This window comes from Rutilus rutilus, assembly GCF_951802725.1.
Source record: "Rutilus rutilus genome assembly, chromosome: 8".
Taxonomy (NCBI): Eukaryota; Metazoa; Chordata; class Actinopteri; order Cypriniformes; family Leuciscidae; genus Rutilus; species Rutilus rutilus.
The window spans coordinates 31987058-32006925 of NC_140222.1; the positions used below are offsets into that span (position 1 = coordinate 31987058).

At 41.4% G+C, this 19868-nt stretch overlaps 1 protein-coding gene across 2 annotated transcripts; it reads right to left on the bottom strand.

The window, feature by feature from the left end:
* Nucleotides 1-453: 453 nt before the first annotated feature.
* Nucleotides 454-19396, bottom strand: vtg8 (vitellogenin 8). Of its 2 annotated transcripts, none has more exons than XM_084415925.1 (18): nt 19305-19396; nt 19162-19182; nt 18918-19069; nt 18577-18825; nt 17936-18097; nt 17645-17793; nt 17412-17562; nt 17125-17282; nt 16885-17050; nt 16660-16785; nt 16232-16450; nt 14672-14889; nt 14494-14591; nt 14282-14406; nt 14100-14195; nt 13906-14016; nt 1145-1331; nt 454-1032 (listed from the first exon to the last, which is right to left on the bottom strand). In XM_084415925.1, exons 1-18 carry the CDS (start codon nt 19342-19344, stop codon nt 734-736), a joined length of 2727 nt encoding a protein of 908 aa, XP_084272051.1. In that variant the 5' UTR covers nt 19345-19396; the 3' UTR covers nt 454-733. The 2 variants fall into 2 exon arrangements, with proteins under 2 accessions (XP_084272051.1, XP_084272052.1); XM_084415926.1 differs by having other exon boundaries at nt 877-1027; nt 19305-19376.
* Nucleotides 19397-19868: the final 472 nt, after the last annotated feature.

Below are 19868 nucleotides of genomic sequence, written 5' to 3' on the forward strand. Positions count from 1 at the left end.
GCGGGGCTAGGGGCGGGGTTTGTGTCTGTCTCTCTGTAGGCCTGACAGAACTTCATTTCTTGCTGACCTCCGGAGTGAGTAGACGTTCTCCGCTGTGCTCCAACATAAGGAAACACTTTTGTATCTTTTAAACTCTGAGTCCTTTAACGAATGGTATGTAAAAACGTAACACTTTTTAAATTAGTTTGTGTTTCATGTAAAAGTTTTACAAAATACTATGTGAAAGTTAAATGCTTACAAGTCAACATTTTTAAAATTATCTTTTTGTCAATGTTGTTTTAATGTTTTTAACATCTTGAAATAACACTAACTCATTTTTTAATAACTATTTTTAGAGAAAAAATGCAGTTTCAACTCATTTCATTAATGTTTTAATGTTTTTTAACGTTGAAAGTTTAACGTTTAAAGTGATGAATGTACATCTGTCTTCTTTAATAAAAAAAACACTGATCTCACACTCTGACTATGTTTTTATTTCTTAAAAAGTTTTAAATATACACTGTTTAGAACTACTGAGCGTGGGAAATTTCTCACGCTTCAGATGTTCAACCCATAAGGAGGTGTGTCACAAGTCCGATTTTCCCATGTTGTACGTACAACCCCTAAGTGGGAGGAGCTAGCGTGGGAAAATTCCCACGGTGTACGTACAGCCCATAAGTGGGAGGAGCTAGCGTGGGAAAATTCCCACGGTCAAAAGGGGCGGGGCTTTGAGGGCCATAAAGCAATAAAACTGTCAGTTTTTTGACGAAAGGTGCCCTCTATTCTCTCTCACCGGAAGTACAATAGGAAAGGCCTGTATCTTAAAATTAGCATTTGGGATGTCAAACTTTACTTCCACTTTTAGAGGAAAAAATGTACTGATGTTTCCTCTGGCCATGGAAGCAGCTTGAATGAAGCCAGTGTTCAGTCCCATTACAGCAAAAGTCTGTAAGGCAATGCTCGGTGAAACTTCAGCAGTTAACTTCACATCCATCTTCATCAGATGAGCAACACTGATGGTTTCAGTTAGAGGTGGTGTAATAATAGCCTGGACTGGACATGATGGCAATAAGAAAGAAGTTAAAAGGTACATTTCTGTATGTATTTCTCTTTTCCCAAAGAGAACATTTTTAAACTGACTACTGTGATTTTCAGACTGTTTTACCCTTCAGATTAGCAGCAGCAACAGCAGCGTTGTATAAACTAAACTCCATGGGTACACCAGCAACGGATGGGAAGATGCGACGTACTTCAGCCACCAGCAGAGGCTTGGCATATTTAAAAGCAATGCCATTCTGCATTGCTTTAAATGCTTTCCCTGCCAGCTCTGGTATATAGCCTCCAGTAGTAAGCTGTAGATAAAATTTGATTGTTAGCCCCATGTTGAACATTCTTCTTTAAAGTTTTAGAAGACAATGCAAATCATTTCATATCACAGCATTTTAGGATGTGTTCACACTTGTAGTTTGGTTCTCTTGGTTCTTTTTTGTCAGGACCAACAAGAAAATTATACATTTAGGTTTACTTAGCATTCACACTGTAATTTTTAACAGAACCTAAAGATAAAAAAAATAAAAAAAGGCTTTATGGCATATATTTTGCAACGGATCTCATACAACATTCAAAACAATACTGTGTTTTGGGCTAAATGGGCTTGTTGTATGTGCATACATATGATTGTATTTTTCAGCTGAGAACTCACAAAGAGCTTATAAAATGTGGAAAAAGAGTCAAAACAGCATTTCAGTCCACTTGGGTCAACTGGGGGTTTTTAGTCCACTTGGGTCCACTGGGGGTTTCAGTCCACTTGGGTCTACTGGGGGTTTCGGTCCACTTGTTTGGTGCGCACCAGGGTTCGGATGGCAGTTTTCACACTTATTCAAATGAACCGCACTAACAGAGCAATCACACCAGGGTTCGTTTTAATTGAACCCAACCTGCCAAGTGTGAACTAAGTTTATGTGAAATTATATTACTACTGTAACAACATTGGCTATCGAATCATTTGTCGTTGGTTTGAATTAACAAATTCAAATACTCTGTGTTGCTAAAAACATTTCTTCCTGAATACAAAAGCTCGTGCACTTTGAACTCGTGAGTGCAAATCAGGCTCGGCTCCAGCTAGTCGGCGACCAATTGACTTTTACGACACTAATTTCACCTCAGAGACATTCCAAACCCCCTTCCCCTCTCTGGACAGAGAGATAACAAAACTTTCTACACACACACAAACATCCTCCTATAGAAATATAGTTAATGTATGTAACTCAGATTTGGGTTTGACCTTCCTGTAGGCATGTTTTATTAATTTGTTTGATCATATAATTATGATTTTCTAATGTCTAGCTCTGAAATGTATTGTTGAAGAATATCTTTCCAGTGGAATCGCATTCCGTAACCCGACTCCTTTTTCTAGAGGAGAACACTTTTACGACCCTGCACAAGCTGCAGCCAAAGCTTCTCTGCAAGAGATAACGGGAAGCGCAACGTGACAAACATTCCAACGCACACACATACACAAACTTTGAACATTAAACTTAGAATATAAGCATGTCATATGTATTTCATATACTCCTGTGTTTCCCAGTTTATATTCACTCCGTTTATGACGTTTATTTGAATGAACAAACCTTAAATGTGTGTAATTATGCATATCTTATGTAACTTTATGTTTCTTCCACTTTTATATGTCATCCTTGGTATCTGTTCGACCGTCTTGCGGTGACTAAACCAACCGTACATAGGAGATTACAGTACAACGTGTTGTTCTGTGTGTACAATCTTCCGAGGTAGAAATGACTGAATACTATACCATCATAAACTATGCAAATAAGTCCTTTGGACAAGACAAAGAAGAACTTTTCCCGCTCGAGATACTCTGAGATGATTGGTTCACGTACGTGGAGCAGGCGTGAGCCCATCCTCTCCATAAGAGACAGACACAGAACTTTCTCCAGAACACTTTTACGAAACCCGGTTCATCAGCAAGAAGACCCATATGGCTCCCGTTGGGAGCATTCATTCACCGTTTTCGTGAATGAATTTCTCTTTTGTTTTCTTTAAGTCTTTTCTTTATTTTCGTATTCGGACTCAGCGAAGCAAACGCAGCAAGCAACTTCAACTCAAAGAAAAAGACTCTTTTGAAAATCCCGCGGCCGCGCACACCGAAGCAAGCCCTGCTTTCTTAAAGAAACACACGCAGCTGCCCTTAGGACACACGCACGAACTCGGCGTTCTTCAGCAACAAAGAGAACCATTTTGCAAGATAAGTTTATTAACTTTTAAGGTGATTTGATTCCTTGTTGTCTCTCGAGGTTACCCTGCCTGTGACTTTGCCTAACTGTGATCGATCTTTGATCGCACATGTTAGTTTCACTTTCTCTCATCTCTCTCATTGTCCGATCTCTCTCTCTCTCTCTCTCTCTCTCATTTTCGTTATTCGTTTAGTCTTGTATTTGTCTTTACTGTTTGTATTGTTATATGCATACTCATGTAAATTGTAGAACTTGTATTCCTTAGTTCGATGTAGTATTAGTCAAATTATTAAAGACCCATTATATCCTAGATTGTCTCTATATAAGTGTTCATTTTACAAGTCAATGAAACGATGATCAAGCTACGCTTTACAAATGCGCTAGGCTACTGTTAAGTAACCTACATTTTATAAGAACAAGAAAGTAATTTTCCATGGCCAGGAAAATATAGCTTTCTTCGAATTATAAGAAAGAGATAATTTTGTTGAGAAGTTGATGGAATTAATTTTACGACCAGTTTGCGGGACAAACAACTGTTTAATTAATACATTAATTTCCCTTAAAATTATTCTGATCAATTGATCTGAAAGAGGGACATTTTGGTATATTAATGATTGAATTATAATTCATTGTAATTGAACATTGATGTATACGAATGAGTCTAAATTTCAGCTTCAATAATTTATTAATATTGTAAGAATATAGATGAATCAACCCGATTCATAATTTTGATTCCCTATAATCATTTGAGCTAAGTCATATTCCTTACAGATGGTGGAGATATTTTAGGCACGTTTCAAACTTTGTTTATGAACAATATTCAGTTTCAATCTGTTTATTATGAATATTAATAATTTTTGTGCACATATTTTATGAAATTATGAAATCGTGAGATAAGTCGCAACGCGAACTCACTCCTAACTGTCCAAGGCAAAAAGCCGAAGTCAGTAGGCCTAACGTACATTTTAACAAGTTGCTAAAATATGCCTAAACAATTTTAGCACTGTTAAATGCTACGTCCACTGCAGTAGCCTAATATTACAAATGTCCTGTTAAGAGATGAATAAATATCTCTGCAGTTGATACATTTCTAATATTTGTTTTAAATCGCTGTGAACGAAGAATTCTCACGTGCGTATTACCGGTATTAATAAATATGTTTTGAAGCGAGCTTCCTTCTAAACATACCTTGCATGCAAATGTCGTTATTGAATTTGTGGTGAACCACAGTGATATTCAAAAATTAACGATAAAACTCCTGGTCGAAAAATGGATTAGCTACCCAATTTTTAAACCAACACACTTAAATCATAAAGTGCTATTTTGCAGAAAATCAGCGCGTTACGCGAACTGAAAGCTCTTAGCTTTGAATCACATTGAAGTGGTGTAATTCCATTTACTAAACGCCAGAGGGCGTTCTTTAAGTGTTTAGAAGTTTCAAATTACCCCCGCCTTCTGATTTCCGCCTGCATGAGCGCAACAACGCCATCTCGTGGCCAGTTATCAGATAACGCTCTCTTTACGGCTAAACTCATTTCCCTGTGAATTAATGTTTAAACTCTAAATAACTATTCGCATTTACAGCTTTGCTCGTGCGAATATTATTTTGTGTTAGACAATTTTTCCTGCTGTTAACTGATACATTTACTCTGAGTTTGGTTCAAACAAGATTTGAATTAAAACTTAGATTAAATCTCAGCCATTCCCTTAGAGGAAACAACGGCACCTAGTGGCCGCCACCCGCGAGGTCGGTTCACTCAGCTCTCTTTCCTCTCTTTTCAAATCCTGTTGGAAATTGTTTACTTCCACTTCTCTCTTTTGGTTGTATTAATAATTATTGATGAGACTTCACTGTTACCATTAATTATTATGGGATATTATTCTGAGTTCTTCGTTTCTTTACATGCTCATTTAAATTTGATTTGAACTAGTTCGAATTTTAAATTTAAATTGAGTTGTCTATTCAGCCACTGATATCCACTTGGAGGAAACAGCACCATCGTGTGGCCTTGTGGATACTAAGTCGGCATCACTATTTTCCTCCTTTCACTCTTTTATATAGTCTTTCTCTCCTGATTATCTTTATAAATAGAACTGATACTTTAGTGTATCTAAATTATTATAAGATATCATTCTGATTTTTACATTTCCTTACATGCTTATTTTAAATTTTAATTTAAACAAGTTTTGAATTTTTGATTTGAATTAAGTTTTCCGTTTGCCAGGTTAAGCACAGAGAGGGAGCACGCCCCCTTGTGGTGAAAACCCACTACTGCGGCCTGCCTCTTCTCCTGGGTTCATCCTGTCATTCCATTTTGATTTTGATTTTCAAATTTTATTTTTATTCTATTATTTTATTTCTACTTTTTCCTATCTCTCTTTTGGGTTAGGTTATTTTGATAATTACCATAATTATCATAATTTCCTTGTCATTTTATTATTATTTAGTAAAACCTTTGACTCCTATTGCCACATAAATAATCCATTTGGTTTAAACAAACTAGACTTAATTCACTTTAAGTTTCACTTGTTTATCCTTTGTGTATTTATAGGTGGCATTCATTAGAGCACCGTGGGGAGTTGCAGTCATCTCGGGTTGGTTTCCGCGAGCGAGGTTGCCCAACTGGCGTTACTGACACTTGCCGTTACGTGAGTCTCAGACACTTCCAAATCCCGTACCATCGTTGCGGCACGCAACTGCGACATTAGCAATTTGCCACTCCAAAGGTCAACCGCGCCAGTCGACACACACAAAGCAATTTTGGGACAATAAACCCGAACTAAGGCCTAAAAGTGGGCCACTCTTCAGGAGAGTTCCGGGCGAAAACCCACTTTGCCGTGTTGTCTGGCCGGGGACACTTTGGTGTTGCCAGGTTGTGTTTTAAAGTCGCAAGTTGTCTGAGAGGGCGCAGCGAGGTACAGGGAGAAAACGAAGCTGCCTGAGGACACTGCAGTCAAGTGTTGGGAACCGTCGGAGGGGTTGACTGAGCCACGGGTCCCACCAGAGCGGCTTCAATTCACCACAGGTAAACTAAATTTAATAAAACCCATTCCACTTACTATAAGCCACAGAATACTAGATATCTCCCGGATATTTTAAGTGTTTGGCCCATCTCTTCTCTAAGCCATACCATCTTCCTAGGTTTCCTACCCCGATAGCCCCCACTCACCTGTGGCCTATCTTAACCCTAGCAGTGGTAATAGCTTAGGTCTTTTTATCCTCTTGAACACGTACTGTGTTACTATTCTGTTTATTTAATTTCAGACCTAGTCATCACTAGTGTTTTGTTTTACCTCAGTCTTTTCTATCCTTTGTTCTGTTGTGATTTGGTTCTTTCCTTTCACCTAGAGACAGTAACCTGTGAGAGCCACCAAGGAAGCTAAATAGTAGAGTGACAACCAGCAGCCAGTGTCACCACGTGACCCGCTAGGCTACTGCCTCTCAAATCTCCATTGTAGGTTCCTTGTCGACCCAAGTTAATTGGAACTGTCTAACTGTGCATCAGTTAGCCCCAAAATTCTCATAAATGGCATAGCCCGTATGAGTATAGCTCGTTAACCTTAGAACGAACTTGCATTGGTCTCTTTGTGTGTGTGCTGTGCTTCTCTCACCTACAGTGAGCCAGGATGTCCCGTTCATCCAGTCCAGCAGTCCACGGGGGCAGCCTCTCGACATGGTTGAAAGCAATGACTACCCCCTTCCTGCCCAAGGACGCCAGTGACCTGCAGCATCTGAGCCAAACGCAACTGGACACCGAGCTAGACGAGCTGATAACACACGATCCTACCCAAAGCTACAACTACAAAGACTGGGCCAGGATCGTCGGCAGCGTCACCCACAACGTTGTCGCCCAGGCGAGGCTCAGCGAACAGAGCAACATCGACCTGGAGCAGCAAGCAGCAGCGTCACAGCTTCAAGTGGAGGAGGCCCGGAAAGACCAGGCCCGAACCCAGAGTCGTCTAGATCAGCTCCTCCTCGAGACCCAGAACCAGCGTGAGAAAGAGGAAGCCACAGATCCAGAGCTACAGAAAGTAGAAAGACTTCGAAATGCCCTGCAAGATCTGCGCCTCGACACAGACCAAAGAGAACAGTTGGAGAGAGAAACCAGAAAAGAACTCGACGAAAAACTCCAACAAGGTGAAGCTCTCCTTGCAAGAGCAGAGACTGAAATAAAAGACAGAGACGCTAAAGCCAGGGCCTGCGAGAAACACTTGCAAGCGGCCCGAGCTGAGATCCATGAGCTTACTCTGCAGAAACACGATCTCAAAGACGAACTTGACATTGTTCACAGAGAGCTGAAACATTCTTACAGACTGCAGAGTAGCTGGAACGGAGAAACACACATCACAGAGTTTCTCCCGGCCCGCCACTCCAATTCTTTCAGCCAAGAACCCAGAGCTGAAAAGGTAGATGTAAGCCCACGGCTCAAGACATCACCAGCCAGCTTTCCAGAACACCTGTCAGCAGCAAAAGGGGGAGGACCCCTTCAGACAACCCATGCCACTAACCACGGCACGACCCCCCGAGAACTTGACAAGCTAGCTCGAAACATTCCTATGTTCGATCCAGATTCTGCAGAAGGTCGTGACGTTCATGCTTATTTAAAAGACATCGACTTTCACTTGCAAACTGTCGCCAACATGACAGCTTGGGACAATTTGTATCTGTTAAGAATAACGGCTAGCAGTGATGTTCGTAGCTTCCTAGACCGTCAACCTCAGACTGTCAAAACGGACGTCCAACAATTACGGCAAGCTTTGATCCGTGAATTCTCTGATCCAGACTCCGATCAAGGTTTCTTCGCTGCTGTAGACCTCAAGCAAGGTCGGCGTGAACACCCCCAGACCTACTACAACCGACTCCGACAAGTCTTCTTCGGAGCACGGAATGAGCCCGGGATGGAACAGGACATCAACTTTAAGACTCTGTTCCTCAGAAACCTACATCCCACTTTAAGTTACCATTTGGGCGTGGCCGCGTGCCCACGTAGCATGTCTACACAACAGCTGCGAGAACTAGCCCATAAAGCCTACAACAAGCAAAAGACTATTTCTGAAAAGGCTGTGAAAAACCCCACGAGCTATTCTGTCTCTGAGCACTGCCCAGAGCTGACTTTAGAGGGCGCCCCACAACACCACAGTCACAGACTTTTTGACGGACAGTCAAAACCGTTCCACGCCAGCAGAGGGCAACACAATCGTGGTGGTGCTCGACCAAAGCACCAGAGCAACCGCTCTAAAAGATTCTGGGACCAGCATCACCCGCCGGCCAGAACACCAAGCCCCGACAGAGACTGGAACCACTCTCGACACGACACTGGTAAGCTCAATCCTGAGCCCACATCAGAAAAACACAGCGCAGCCACGTCTGAAACAGCAGAGATCCTGAGGGTGCTGAAAGAGCTTCTTTACAGAAAAACTCACAAGCAAGACAAGAAAGACCCAGACATCTTATGTCTAAGCATAAGAACTGAAATCAACACCCTGTCTGACCGCCATCTGACTGAGCCAAGCACCCCGAACACTGCTCGTCATCTACAGACCACAGAGCCAGCTGTCACATCACAAAGTGACAGCATCACCCAAGCTCCACAGCTGACAGCTACACAGCCTGAACGAGACAGCACAGTTCCTCACATCAGGTACCACAATCCCAAGGTACCAGGAAATGCTGTTTTGGCTACCTGCCTCCGCGGCGAGCTACACGAGACCGGTCCTAACCACCCATCATTCATCACACCTGCCATGCCAACATTCCTGGGCAACCTGATCGAAAAGGGGGTGGGCCGGAAACTCCATCTGAACATCACGTTGGAAAAGGAAGTGAGCATGGAGGCCCTGATCGACACAGGATCAGACATTACGGTGATCTCAAATGAACTTTTCAAGAGACTCCAATTTGGAGCTAAGAGACAAGATCAAACTCTTACACCTCAAACTTGTGAACTGAACGTACAGTCATACAGTCAACATGACATCCGGCTCGAACAGGTAGCCCACATTCACCTGACGATTGGTCTTTTGAGTCTAGTCCATCCCGTGTTCATCTCAAAAATGGACACTTTTCCGTTCCTCATCGGCAGAGACCTTCTAGATCGTTTTGAACCGTTACTGGACTTGAAACAGCTCAAAGTCTGGGCTCAAGTACGAGAACTTTGCCCCCTCCAGTCACAGCCAGACGGTCAGGTCACAAAGGTCACAGAGTTCATGGGAACTCCCACAGCCAGCCAAAAAGACACAGACTCAGCACCAACTGAAGGTTCGAATCCGCTACCCTGCACCTTACAGCCCACCGAAGACTTTGACACTTGCTGCCTCAATGTCATGACTGACCTGCAGCGACATGACCTCATTCAAGCCATTGCCAAGCCTGGTGCATTAAACAACAAGCTGTGGTCACTTTCAACCCACCCACCCACCCTAGAGGTTGAAAAGCTTACACACAGCATAAGAACTTTACAAACTCAACTGCCTACTTCAGAGCCGCTTACGCTGGCTCCGCTATTTGAAAAGACAACCATAATGGACATGCAGGCTTTTGTCAGCTACATAAAGACTTTCCTTATCCACCCTCATACGCCGTCTGACTTCACTAACAACCAGTGCCTCAGACCACTGCATGACACCACGCACATGCTGCGTGTACAGAACAACATTATGAGTTGTGCACCGATTGACATCACTATGCCAAGGCATGTAATGCCACGGCGCACAAAGGGGGATAAACTGCTAATGTTCGTCTATAACGCATCATGTGCTGCACACCGCAACACCAGAGACACTGACGAGACACTGAAGCAAGCGACAAGCCAACAGCAAGATGTGGCAAAACATGGGCCAAGGCAAACTAAACCCAGTCGCCGCCCACAAAGTAAAAAGACTGCCCTGTCCAATCAAAGACAACCCTTGCTGGCTTCTTCCTCCCCTTTCTCTCTCTCTCTCCCTGTTGTCTGTACCAGGTTGCTGCTGCGGTTCGCCATGCTGTACTGTCTGCCAACCAGAGGACAGCTGCCACCGAGAGAACGACCGAGACCCCAGATCACTGACGGCAGGACCTACCCCCAGCAAGTGCATGTTCGACTCATCCAGCCCCGCCCGGTCTACAGAGCACACCACCCCAGCTCCGTAGCCCAATACATCTGGACAAGTGTCCGACGGACAGAGGACTCCCTCTCTCACGCCGAGGCCAAGGTTGAACACATGTTCAACCAACTTGAGAAAGTGACTGTTGCACAATCGGGACTCCTAAGCACCAACCACCACTCCAGCCAGTTCCTGGGAGCATTGCTCGGAACCGGAGCTGCCGCCAGAACTCTGTTTAACATTGGTGTGTCCAGTGTAAATGCAGCGAACCAGACCGCAAACTCCATGAAGCCGCAGTTTACTGTCTTACAGAGTGACTTTGTCCAGACTCAGCTGGTTACAGCAGTAACGACAGACATGCTGTGGGAGGTTAGCTCCTCCAATGACAGCATAGCCACAGATGTAATCCCACCGTACCTGATACTAAGCCTGATGCTAACTGTGCTGGCTTCCGCCATCAACACGCCCGCTGACCTTCTACAAAAACACCTGGCCTACTCTCTGGGTAGCGCCATCTCACTCTGCGTCGATCCCGAGCAGAGAGGAGTGTGCTTTCTCCAAAATCTGCCTATCATCGAGTCAAGCCGAGTCTACAGACTTACAGACATTTGCAAGGTCAGGTTTTGGGAACGCAACACCCACATCAAGATACGCACTCCAGACGTGGTGGCCTACCACGACAGCGACATACAACCGTACTCAGCCCCAAACCTGCACCTGTGTACTATGACCAAAGACATTCATTATCTCTGCCTTAGCAAACCCTTACTCAGAGACAATGCTGAAGAAATCTGCGGGTTGCACCCCCTGGTCAGCAAAGTCACCAACACACAAGCAGAGATTGCAGGTGAAAGGTGGCGTGCTAACACACCTGTGCACACCGCCACTGTCACTCACGACCAGCATGACACAACCAGCCGTGTCAACATGCTTAACCAGAAAATGGGACTTCAAGTATTGAAAGGTGTCATCCTACACCTTGATGGCCTGACAGGGTACCAGCTTCCCAGCAAAGAGTACCAGACAGCACCAAGAACTTCAACTTCACCTTAAATCCAGAACTGGAACTCTGGATTGAGAAAAGGGGGTCCCAACTCACCGACCCTGCTCCTGTCAACACAGCCCTCCGAGCACTGTCTCGACTGCCTGTTCTGAACACTTCATCTGCGGTCCAAGCCTGGACTGCCGCCGACATTGGGCTGTACATCCCTGCAGGTAATCAGCCACACCCTAACACTAGGTTGGCCTCCATCCTGTACAGAAGACTCAACGAGATGCGGTGCAGCCAAGATCACGAAAGCTGTGTCCAAAGGATTCAGACGGAATCTCCGGAAAGGGGGTGCCAAGTCAGAGACCACGCCGAACCTCATCGAGCTGAATCCTCAGCTCCAAGAACCACCTGCCTTCCTACCGTCATGATCCACCTGCTACACGACTGTCATGATTCACCTACCATGTGACCATTGTGATGATTGTCGTCCGATGATGTCCATGCAGGGACTTCATCAGACGAAAAGGGGGAATATGTAACAACATTGGCTATCGAATCATTTGTCGTTGGTTTGAATTAACAAATTCAAATACTCTGTGTTGCTAAAAACATTTCTTCCTGAATACAAAAGCTCGTGCACTTTGAACTCGTGAGTGCAAATCAGGCTCGGCTCCAGCTAGTCGGCGACCAATTGACTTTTACGACACTAATTTCACCTCAGAGACATTCCAAACCCCCTTCCCCTCTCTGGACAGAGAGATAACAAAACTTTCTACACACACACAAACATCCTCCTATAGAAATATAGTTAATGTATGTAACTCAGATTTGGGTTTGACCTTCCTGTAGGCATGTTTTATTAATTTGTTTGATCATATAATTATGATTTTCTAATGTCTAGCTCTGAAATGTATTGTTGAAGAATATCTTTCCAGTGGAATCGCATTCCGTAACCCGACTCCTTTTTCTAGAGGAGAACACTTTTACGACCCTGCACAAGCTGCAGCCAAAGCTTCTCTGCAAGAGATAACGGGAAGCGCAATGTGACAAACATTCCAACGCACACACATACACAAACTTTGAACACTAAACTAGAATATAAGCATGTCATATGTATTTCATATACTCCTGTGTTTCCCAGTTTATATTCACTCCGTTTATGACGTTTATTTGAATGAACAAACCTTAAATGTGTGTAATTATGCATATCTTATGTAACTTTATGTTTCTTCCACTTTTATATGTCATCCTTGGTATCTGTTCGACCGTCTTGCGGTGACTAAACCAACCGTACATAGGAGATTACAGTACAACGTGTTGTTCTGTGTGTACAATCTTCCGAGGTAGAAATGACTGAATACTATACCATCATAAACTATGCAAATAAGTCCTTTGGACAAGACAAAGAAGAACTTTTCCCGCTCGAGATACTCTGAGATGATTGGTTCACGTACGTGGAGCAGGCGTGAGCCCATCCTCTCCATAAGAGACAGACACAGAACTTTCTCCAGAACACTTTTACGAAACCCGGTTCATCAGCAAGAAGACCCATATGGCTCCCGTTGGGAGCATTCATTCACCGTTTTCGTGAATGAATTTCTCTTTTGTTTTCTTTAAGTCTTTTCTTTATTTTCGTATTCGGACTCAGCGAAGCAAACGCAGCAAGCAACTTCAACTCAAAGAAAAAGACTCTTTTGAAAATCCCGCGGCCGCGCACACCGAAGCAAGCCCTGCTTTCTTAAAGAAACACACGCAGCTGCCCTTAGGACACACGCACGAACTCGGCGTTCTTCAGCAACAAAGAGAACCATTTTGCAAGATTAGTTTATTAACTTTTAAGGTGATTTGATTCCTTGTTGTCTCTCGAGGTTACCCTGCCTGTGACTTTGCCTAACTGTGATCGATCTTTGATCGCACATGTTAGTTTCACTTTCTCTCATCTCTCTCATTGTCCGATCTCTCTCTCTCTCTCTCTCTCTCTCATTTTCGTTATTCGTTTAGTCTTGTATTTGTCTTTACTGTTTGTATTGTTATATGCATACTCATGTAAATTGTAGAACTTGTATTCCTTAGTTCGATGTAGTATTAGTCAAATTATTAAAGACCCATTATATCCTAGATTGTCTCTATATAAGTGTTCATTTTACAAGTCAATGAAATGATGATCAAGCTACGCTTTACAAATGCGCTAGGCTACTGTTAAGTAACCTACATTTTATAAGAACAAGAAAGTAATTTTCCATGGCCAGGAAAATATAGCTTTCTTCGAATTATAAGAAAGAGATAATTTTGTTGAGAAGTTGATGGAATTAATTTTACGACCAGTTTGCGGGACAAACAACTGTTTAATTAATACATTAATTTCCCTTAAAATTATTCTGATCAATTGATCTGAAAGAGGGACATTTTGGTATATTAATGATTGAATTATAATTCATTGTAATTGAACATTGATGTATACGAATAAGTCTAAATTTCAGCTTCAATAATTTATTAATATTGTAAGAATATAGATGAATCAACCCGATTCATAATTTTGATTCCCTATAATCATTTGAGCTAAGTCATATTCCTTACACTACAATACACCTGTGTTACCTGTTCAATATCTGCTTTGCCAACATTTGCAAAAGCGATCTCTTGTCCAAGAAGTTTCACATAGATTGAGCCCAAGGGCTGCTTCTTTGGCAGGGCCTTGAATGCTTTTAACTGAAGTATAACAAATAGACAAAAAATATATGTAGCTGTTATGAAAAACTGCATAAATTACGTTTATAATATGCCACACTTACAGTCTTAAGCACTTGTTTCATCCTGGACTGCCTGTCCTCATACAGAAATGGAGATTTCAGAAGAGCCTCCTGAATTCCATCAGTTCTGATGCCAACCTGAAATAAAATACTTAAATTAGGTACAGTATGGGTTTTAAGATATGAATAAAATTTAAAAGTAAAGCATCTTCATAGCTACTCACCTCAATCACATCAGCCGCAGCTCCAGCAATGTAAGCACGTGCTTTAGCTACAACAGCTCTGGGCAGGATGGTAGCGGCATCGTTGATAATGAAAGTACTACCGACAGCACCAACCATGAGAGGAGCTAAACAACAAAACTAATCAGTAAGTTTTCAGAGGAAACCATCTCCTGGCATGAAACACCATTGATAGATCAACGGAACTTTCTTACAATCATAACCATCCAAGAAAATTGCTTTGCTGTAAAGAAAGTTAAGTTGGTCCAGTTTTGGGCTTAGTATCTTGATGGCGACATTGCAGGCCGCAGCACTGAAAAAGACAGGTTTGGATTTTAGATGTTAAAGTTTTAAACATCTATGGTGAAAAATATTAGTGAATAATAAACTCACATTAGAGCAAACTCAGGGGATGTGCTCCTTGTCAAGGATTTCATGTGAGAGTACACAAGACTGGCCACCTGTAGATTTGGTTCTTTTTGTAAAGCACGTGCAAGAGTAATAACCAGACCCAAGCTTGGCTTTGTCTCAAAAAGAACAATCCATGAGACCATGCGCAGTTCTGGGTGAAGATCTTTGTTCACAAAAATCTGCAGAACTACATTCTGGACCTGAAATGCAAAGCAAGATGCATATAGTAACCAGTGTTTGGGTGTAATGCGTTACTAAGAAATGAATTACTGTAATTTTATTTATTTCCCTAGAAAATGTAAAGTAAGGGTTTACTCAATTTTTTTCTGTAATTTAATTACAGTACATGTAATTGCATTAAATACTGTACTGACTAAAGAACAATTATGTGGATTTAAAAAAAAAAATTATGTCTAATGTTAAAATGAATGTTTTTAATGTAACTTCTCCCTTTAAATACTGTGGTCAGTTCAGAATAATTTATGTAATTTTATATTATTTATTTGAAAGAATTAAAGGGGTCATGAACTGCATTGTTTTATTGTTTTATAATATTCCCTGGGGTGCACTTATAATGTTAGTACAATTATTAATTTTTTTCATAAAAAATGGTCATAATTTAGAAATAAAAGGCATTTTTCCCACCCTGATTTTAGCCCACTGATTTGAATGCTCTGTTTGAAGGGGCAAACTGTGAGACTGCAGTGTAAACACCCACTGCTGTGATTGGCTAACATCTTTGCATATGAAATAGCTAGTATTGCATGTGAATCTCTCGAAAACATGTTGAGGCAATACTGCCGAGACAACATTGTAAAAGTCTGTTTGCAAAGTCTGCGCCGAAATTGCGTCTGATTTACCAAAGAATCCAGAGTGAAATGTACTGAATGCAAATAGCCTAAATAATGCTCAACTGAGACATTCACATTGTTGAAAATAAATAACCACATTCCTCGCCTTGGGATCCTTTGGAAGGTAATGTTATTTTAATGGAGTTGATTCTGCATCTTTCTTCTCTCCTCATCATCTCACAAACACGGCAATCGGCGGGGCCAAAGTTGTAATGGTAAAGTAGACGTTGATTTTTTTTTCTGCAGAGGCCGTCTTTCACCTATTTATCATAGATAGGCACATTCCACAACGAGTCGTTTGCTGGGCTTGGTTACAATAAAAGCTGTTTTTTGGACTAGCAAGGAAGTTTTCAGCTCTGAAACCTACAGGATATTCTTATAGTGTGATGACCTCTTTAGTCTGATGAAATGTCAAATTTCTCAGTTCATGACCCCTTTAAAAGAGCAGTTTCATGTCTGTCATTATATTGTTCAACTGGTCAAGGTTGATATGGGATTTAGAAAGTAATCAGTAAAAAGTAATGCAATACTTTTTAGAAAGAGTAATTTGTACAGTAATCTAATAACCCTGTTGAAAATGTAATTAGTAGCTAGAAATTAACTACTTTTTTAGAGTAACGTACCCAACAGTTGAGAAACACTATAACCCATTTGATCAGAATGACGAAGCATGACTCAAAAACTGACTAACCAGTTTTGGTTCCTTTTTGGCAACGGCCTTCAGAGCCAAAATTGCACACACTTGAACTCTCATGGGAAATTGAGGTATTTGGGTCCCAAATACTGGTAAAAACTTTGTGAAGTATTTAATGCTAGCGGGGTGACCGGCATTGCCCAGTACTTTCAGAATCAAGATGATCTCTGAAATGTCAGCCTTTGCAGTCGCCTCAGAAACAATCTCATGGATGGGCTAGAAGAAAAACAGCAAGTTGTCCATATCCACACATACAGTCAATCAAATCATTAAAAAATGGGATAGGTAACTTCAGTCCTGGAGGGCCACTGTCCTGCAGAGTTTATCTCTAACTCTGATAAAAACTCACCAGCCTGTAGCTTTCTAGTAATCGCCAGGACCGCCAGGACCGAAGTTAACCATCCCTGATTTAGAATCGTCTTTACCTTCAAAAGCTCCTCTGGGCATTCAAGAGCATCACTGCAGTACCTGGCAATCATTGTCCCATAGCCAAGCATAGCAACATCACATAGAACTGGTGTTTCTTGAACTTTGTGACTCAAGGCCAGACCCTTTGTTGGTTACAACATTTAAGGAACAAGTTCAGACATTATTTCTCATGCATTAGAAGTTTAAGCTTTGATTCAATCTTCAGATATGAGTGTACGCACAGAGTATATCTTAATGGTGTCCAAGTTAGCAGTGATCATGTGCACAGTGGCCAGAAGGACTTGAGTGAACTCAGGGATGGAAAGTTCATCTGCCAAGAAGATCTTCTTGATGAATTTTAAAGCATCTAGGGTGCCAACTGCAGGAACAGCATCTAAGATCCATTTCCTTAGAGTAAAGATGAGTGACAATTTGAAAGAAAAAAATAAATTTTTCAGACTGTTAAATTGACTTTGATGTACCTGAAATTTGGTCTGGTTTTAAACTGAGACCAGATTCCCTCAACAGCATCCACACTCGCATAACGCATAAGCTGAATGAGCTGAATATATTTCAGAGGAACATCTACAGGGACCTCTTCCAGTTTTTTGGTTGCCAGATGATTCAGAGCATCTACTATCTTGATGAATACCAGTAAAACAAAAAGGAGAGAGTTAAAATACTACTATTATTTATTAAGAAAAACTGAAGATGAGGTTAAAGATATTAAATGAAAAATAACAAATAATAATATGAAATATATTCTCACTTGAGCCTGTGGATTACTGATTCTCATGAGCTGAATCGGACTCCAGAGAGTCTCAGTGCTAAATTCATAATGTAAAGATCCACAGGCTAAATATTCAGCACTGATTGGGATTATGGGAGATGACATAATCTCCAGAAAGGTCAAGGTTTGTCTGAAATATTGAAAATGAAACACAAAAAATTGTACACAAATATAATTAAATCAGAATGAGAGTGCATGAACAAACGGCTTGCCTAGTTTCCATCTGGGTAGCATCACCAATCTCGTAATGAGGTGTAAACTGATGAATCTCTTGGACTGTTGCTTCATTAAACACAAAACCAGTTGGAGTTGGCTTCATGTAGTAGTTGTAGGTTGCAACCCCAGAGAGACTCTTTCCCCTCTGTCCAAGAATATATAGATTATATTGATATTTAAAGAAACACATTTATATGGTTATCATTTCAGGTCTCAAACCCAAGTATCTTTATAGACCCCCATCTGAAAACTAAAGCATTGATAGAAAAATACATTTTTGACCTGACCTGCTGACATTCAGTGCACTTTTCAATGTAAGTCAAGCCAACATCCTTCATGATTCTCTCTTGGCAACGGGTCAAATCCCTGGACTTAGTGATGATGGTGTGGTTGTTTTCTTCATCTTCACTAATCAGATACTGGGTTTCGCAAATACCTTGAACTCCATCCTTATCAGAAAGAAGACTCAGCTCAGTCTAGCTTAATATTATTGTTAATTAAACTTAAAGGTTGTATCAGCGATTTCAGGCCCAAACATAAATGATCACATTCATCTAATCTTTCCTAACGATCCGCTAGCTGCCCGCCCCATAAGCAGGCCGTCAAAAAACACGTCTCTGTAGGCAGCCTAGGCTCTGACAGGGGGTGGGTGTTGTGAGGTTTTGCAAAACCTCACAACACCCACCCCTGTCGGTGATTGGTTGGAACACTATTTATTTTGGTTTTGAGTGGTTGGTGAAACCAACTGTTTTTGTGTGCAGATCTCAGAGCCTAGGCTGCCTACAGAGACGCGGTTTTTGGACGGCCTGCTTATGGGGCGGACAGCTAGCGGATCGTTAGGAAAGATTAGACGAATGTGATCATTTATGTTTGAGCCGTTTTTGGGCCTGAAATCGCTGATACAACCTTTAATTTCAGCAAGTCTAACCTCTTGAACCTCATAGATGCTCTGGGTCTTCTTGAGGTTGAGCTGAAGTATGTTCAGAATTCCTCTGTGCAGGTTGATGACGGTAGTTGGGACCACAGAAGGGGTGAATATCCTTCCAACCTTACCATTGTTGTACTCAAACTTAATAGGAATCTGAAGCTGAGCAGCCAATTCTGAGGTGAGCTTAGAAGCGACAAAAGTATCTGTGGGCCAGATATCACTGTACTCAAACAGCTGAGGTTTCGAGAGCTGAAACGAATGGGAAAACATTTAGCTTCTTTTCAATTCAGTGTGGGCAGTAAGAGAAAAAAGCTCCATGATTGGGATAAAAGTTCTGGTACCTTAAGCAGGAATACATTCTCAGCTGCAGCACTGATTAAAACCTTGCTGTTGATCTTAATGCCAGCTCTGGCCAGACCTTCCTGGTGAAGACCACTGAAGAGCAAAGCCTCATATTTGTACGCATAGGTCTGGCTGCCAGCCAAATCAGGGACTAAAAGTGCAAAAAATCTTTTTACACAAGACACATACAGTACTGTAGAAAAATATCCTTTTATCACTAGTAAAATGAGATTAACTACTTACGAAGATTCACATGTTGACTTGCTGAAATATCAGAAAAAGAGTAATATTCATTTAAATACGTCCTACAGTGGCAATTTTGTCAAATTATGGTATGCTATGATATGCATGCAAATGAAGTCATTTAAAAGTTGCAGGTTACTTACCCACAAGGGCTATGGTCAAGGCCACTACAACAGTTCTCATGATCAGCGGTTGTGCAAAAACACCATGTCCGTTTTAAAGTCAAGCTTTTGCTGGCCAAATACTGATCTCAAAATGTATGATTAACCAGTTGTTTAGCAGAACCAACCGGTTGCGTTTCTTCTCCTGCCAGCTGATTGGTCTAATTTGGCAATCCAATGTAACCTGGACTTTAGTGCTTAATCCTGTAATACTTTATATATAGCCTATATATATATATATATATATATATATATATACACTGTAAAAAAAATAATCGTAAAAAAACGGTCAAATGACTGGCAGCTACGGCTGCCAAACAAAAACCGTAAAATTAAAGTAAAATATCTTAATTCCAATAAAGTGCAAAAACTATAATTTTACAGAATTTTTCATTAAAAGTTTTACAAAAAAACACTGTTATTTTACAGGTTTTTTCCTTGTTTGAATGAAGATATTTTACCTTAATTTTACGGTTTTTGTTTGGCAGCCGTAGCTGCCAGTCATTTGACCGTTTTTTTACGATTATTTTTTTACAGTGTAAAACT

What these genes read in the sequence shown, in the direction of transcription:
- vtg8 (XM_084415925.1), bottom strand. Translation starts at nt 19,344, where the DNA reads ATGAGAACTGTTGTAGTGGCCTTGACCATAGCCCTTGTGG. An exon ending in CTGCGGCTGATGTGATTGAG is followed by an intron (nt 14,196 to 14,281) that starts GTGAGTAGCTAT and finishes ATTTTATTTCAG; the next exon opens with GTTGGCATCAGAACTGATGG. An exon ending in TGAAACAAGTGCTTAAGACT is followed by an intron (nt 14,017 to 14,099) that starts GTAAGTGTGGCA and finishes GTTATACTTCAG; the next exon opens with TTAAAAGCATTCAAGGCCCT.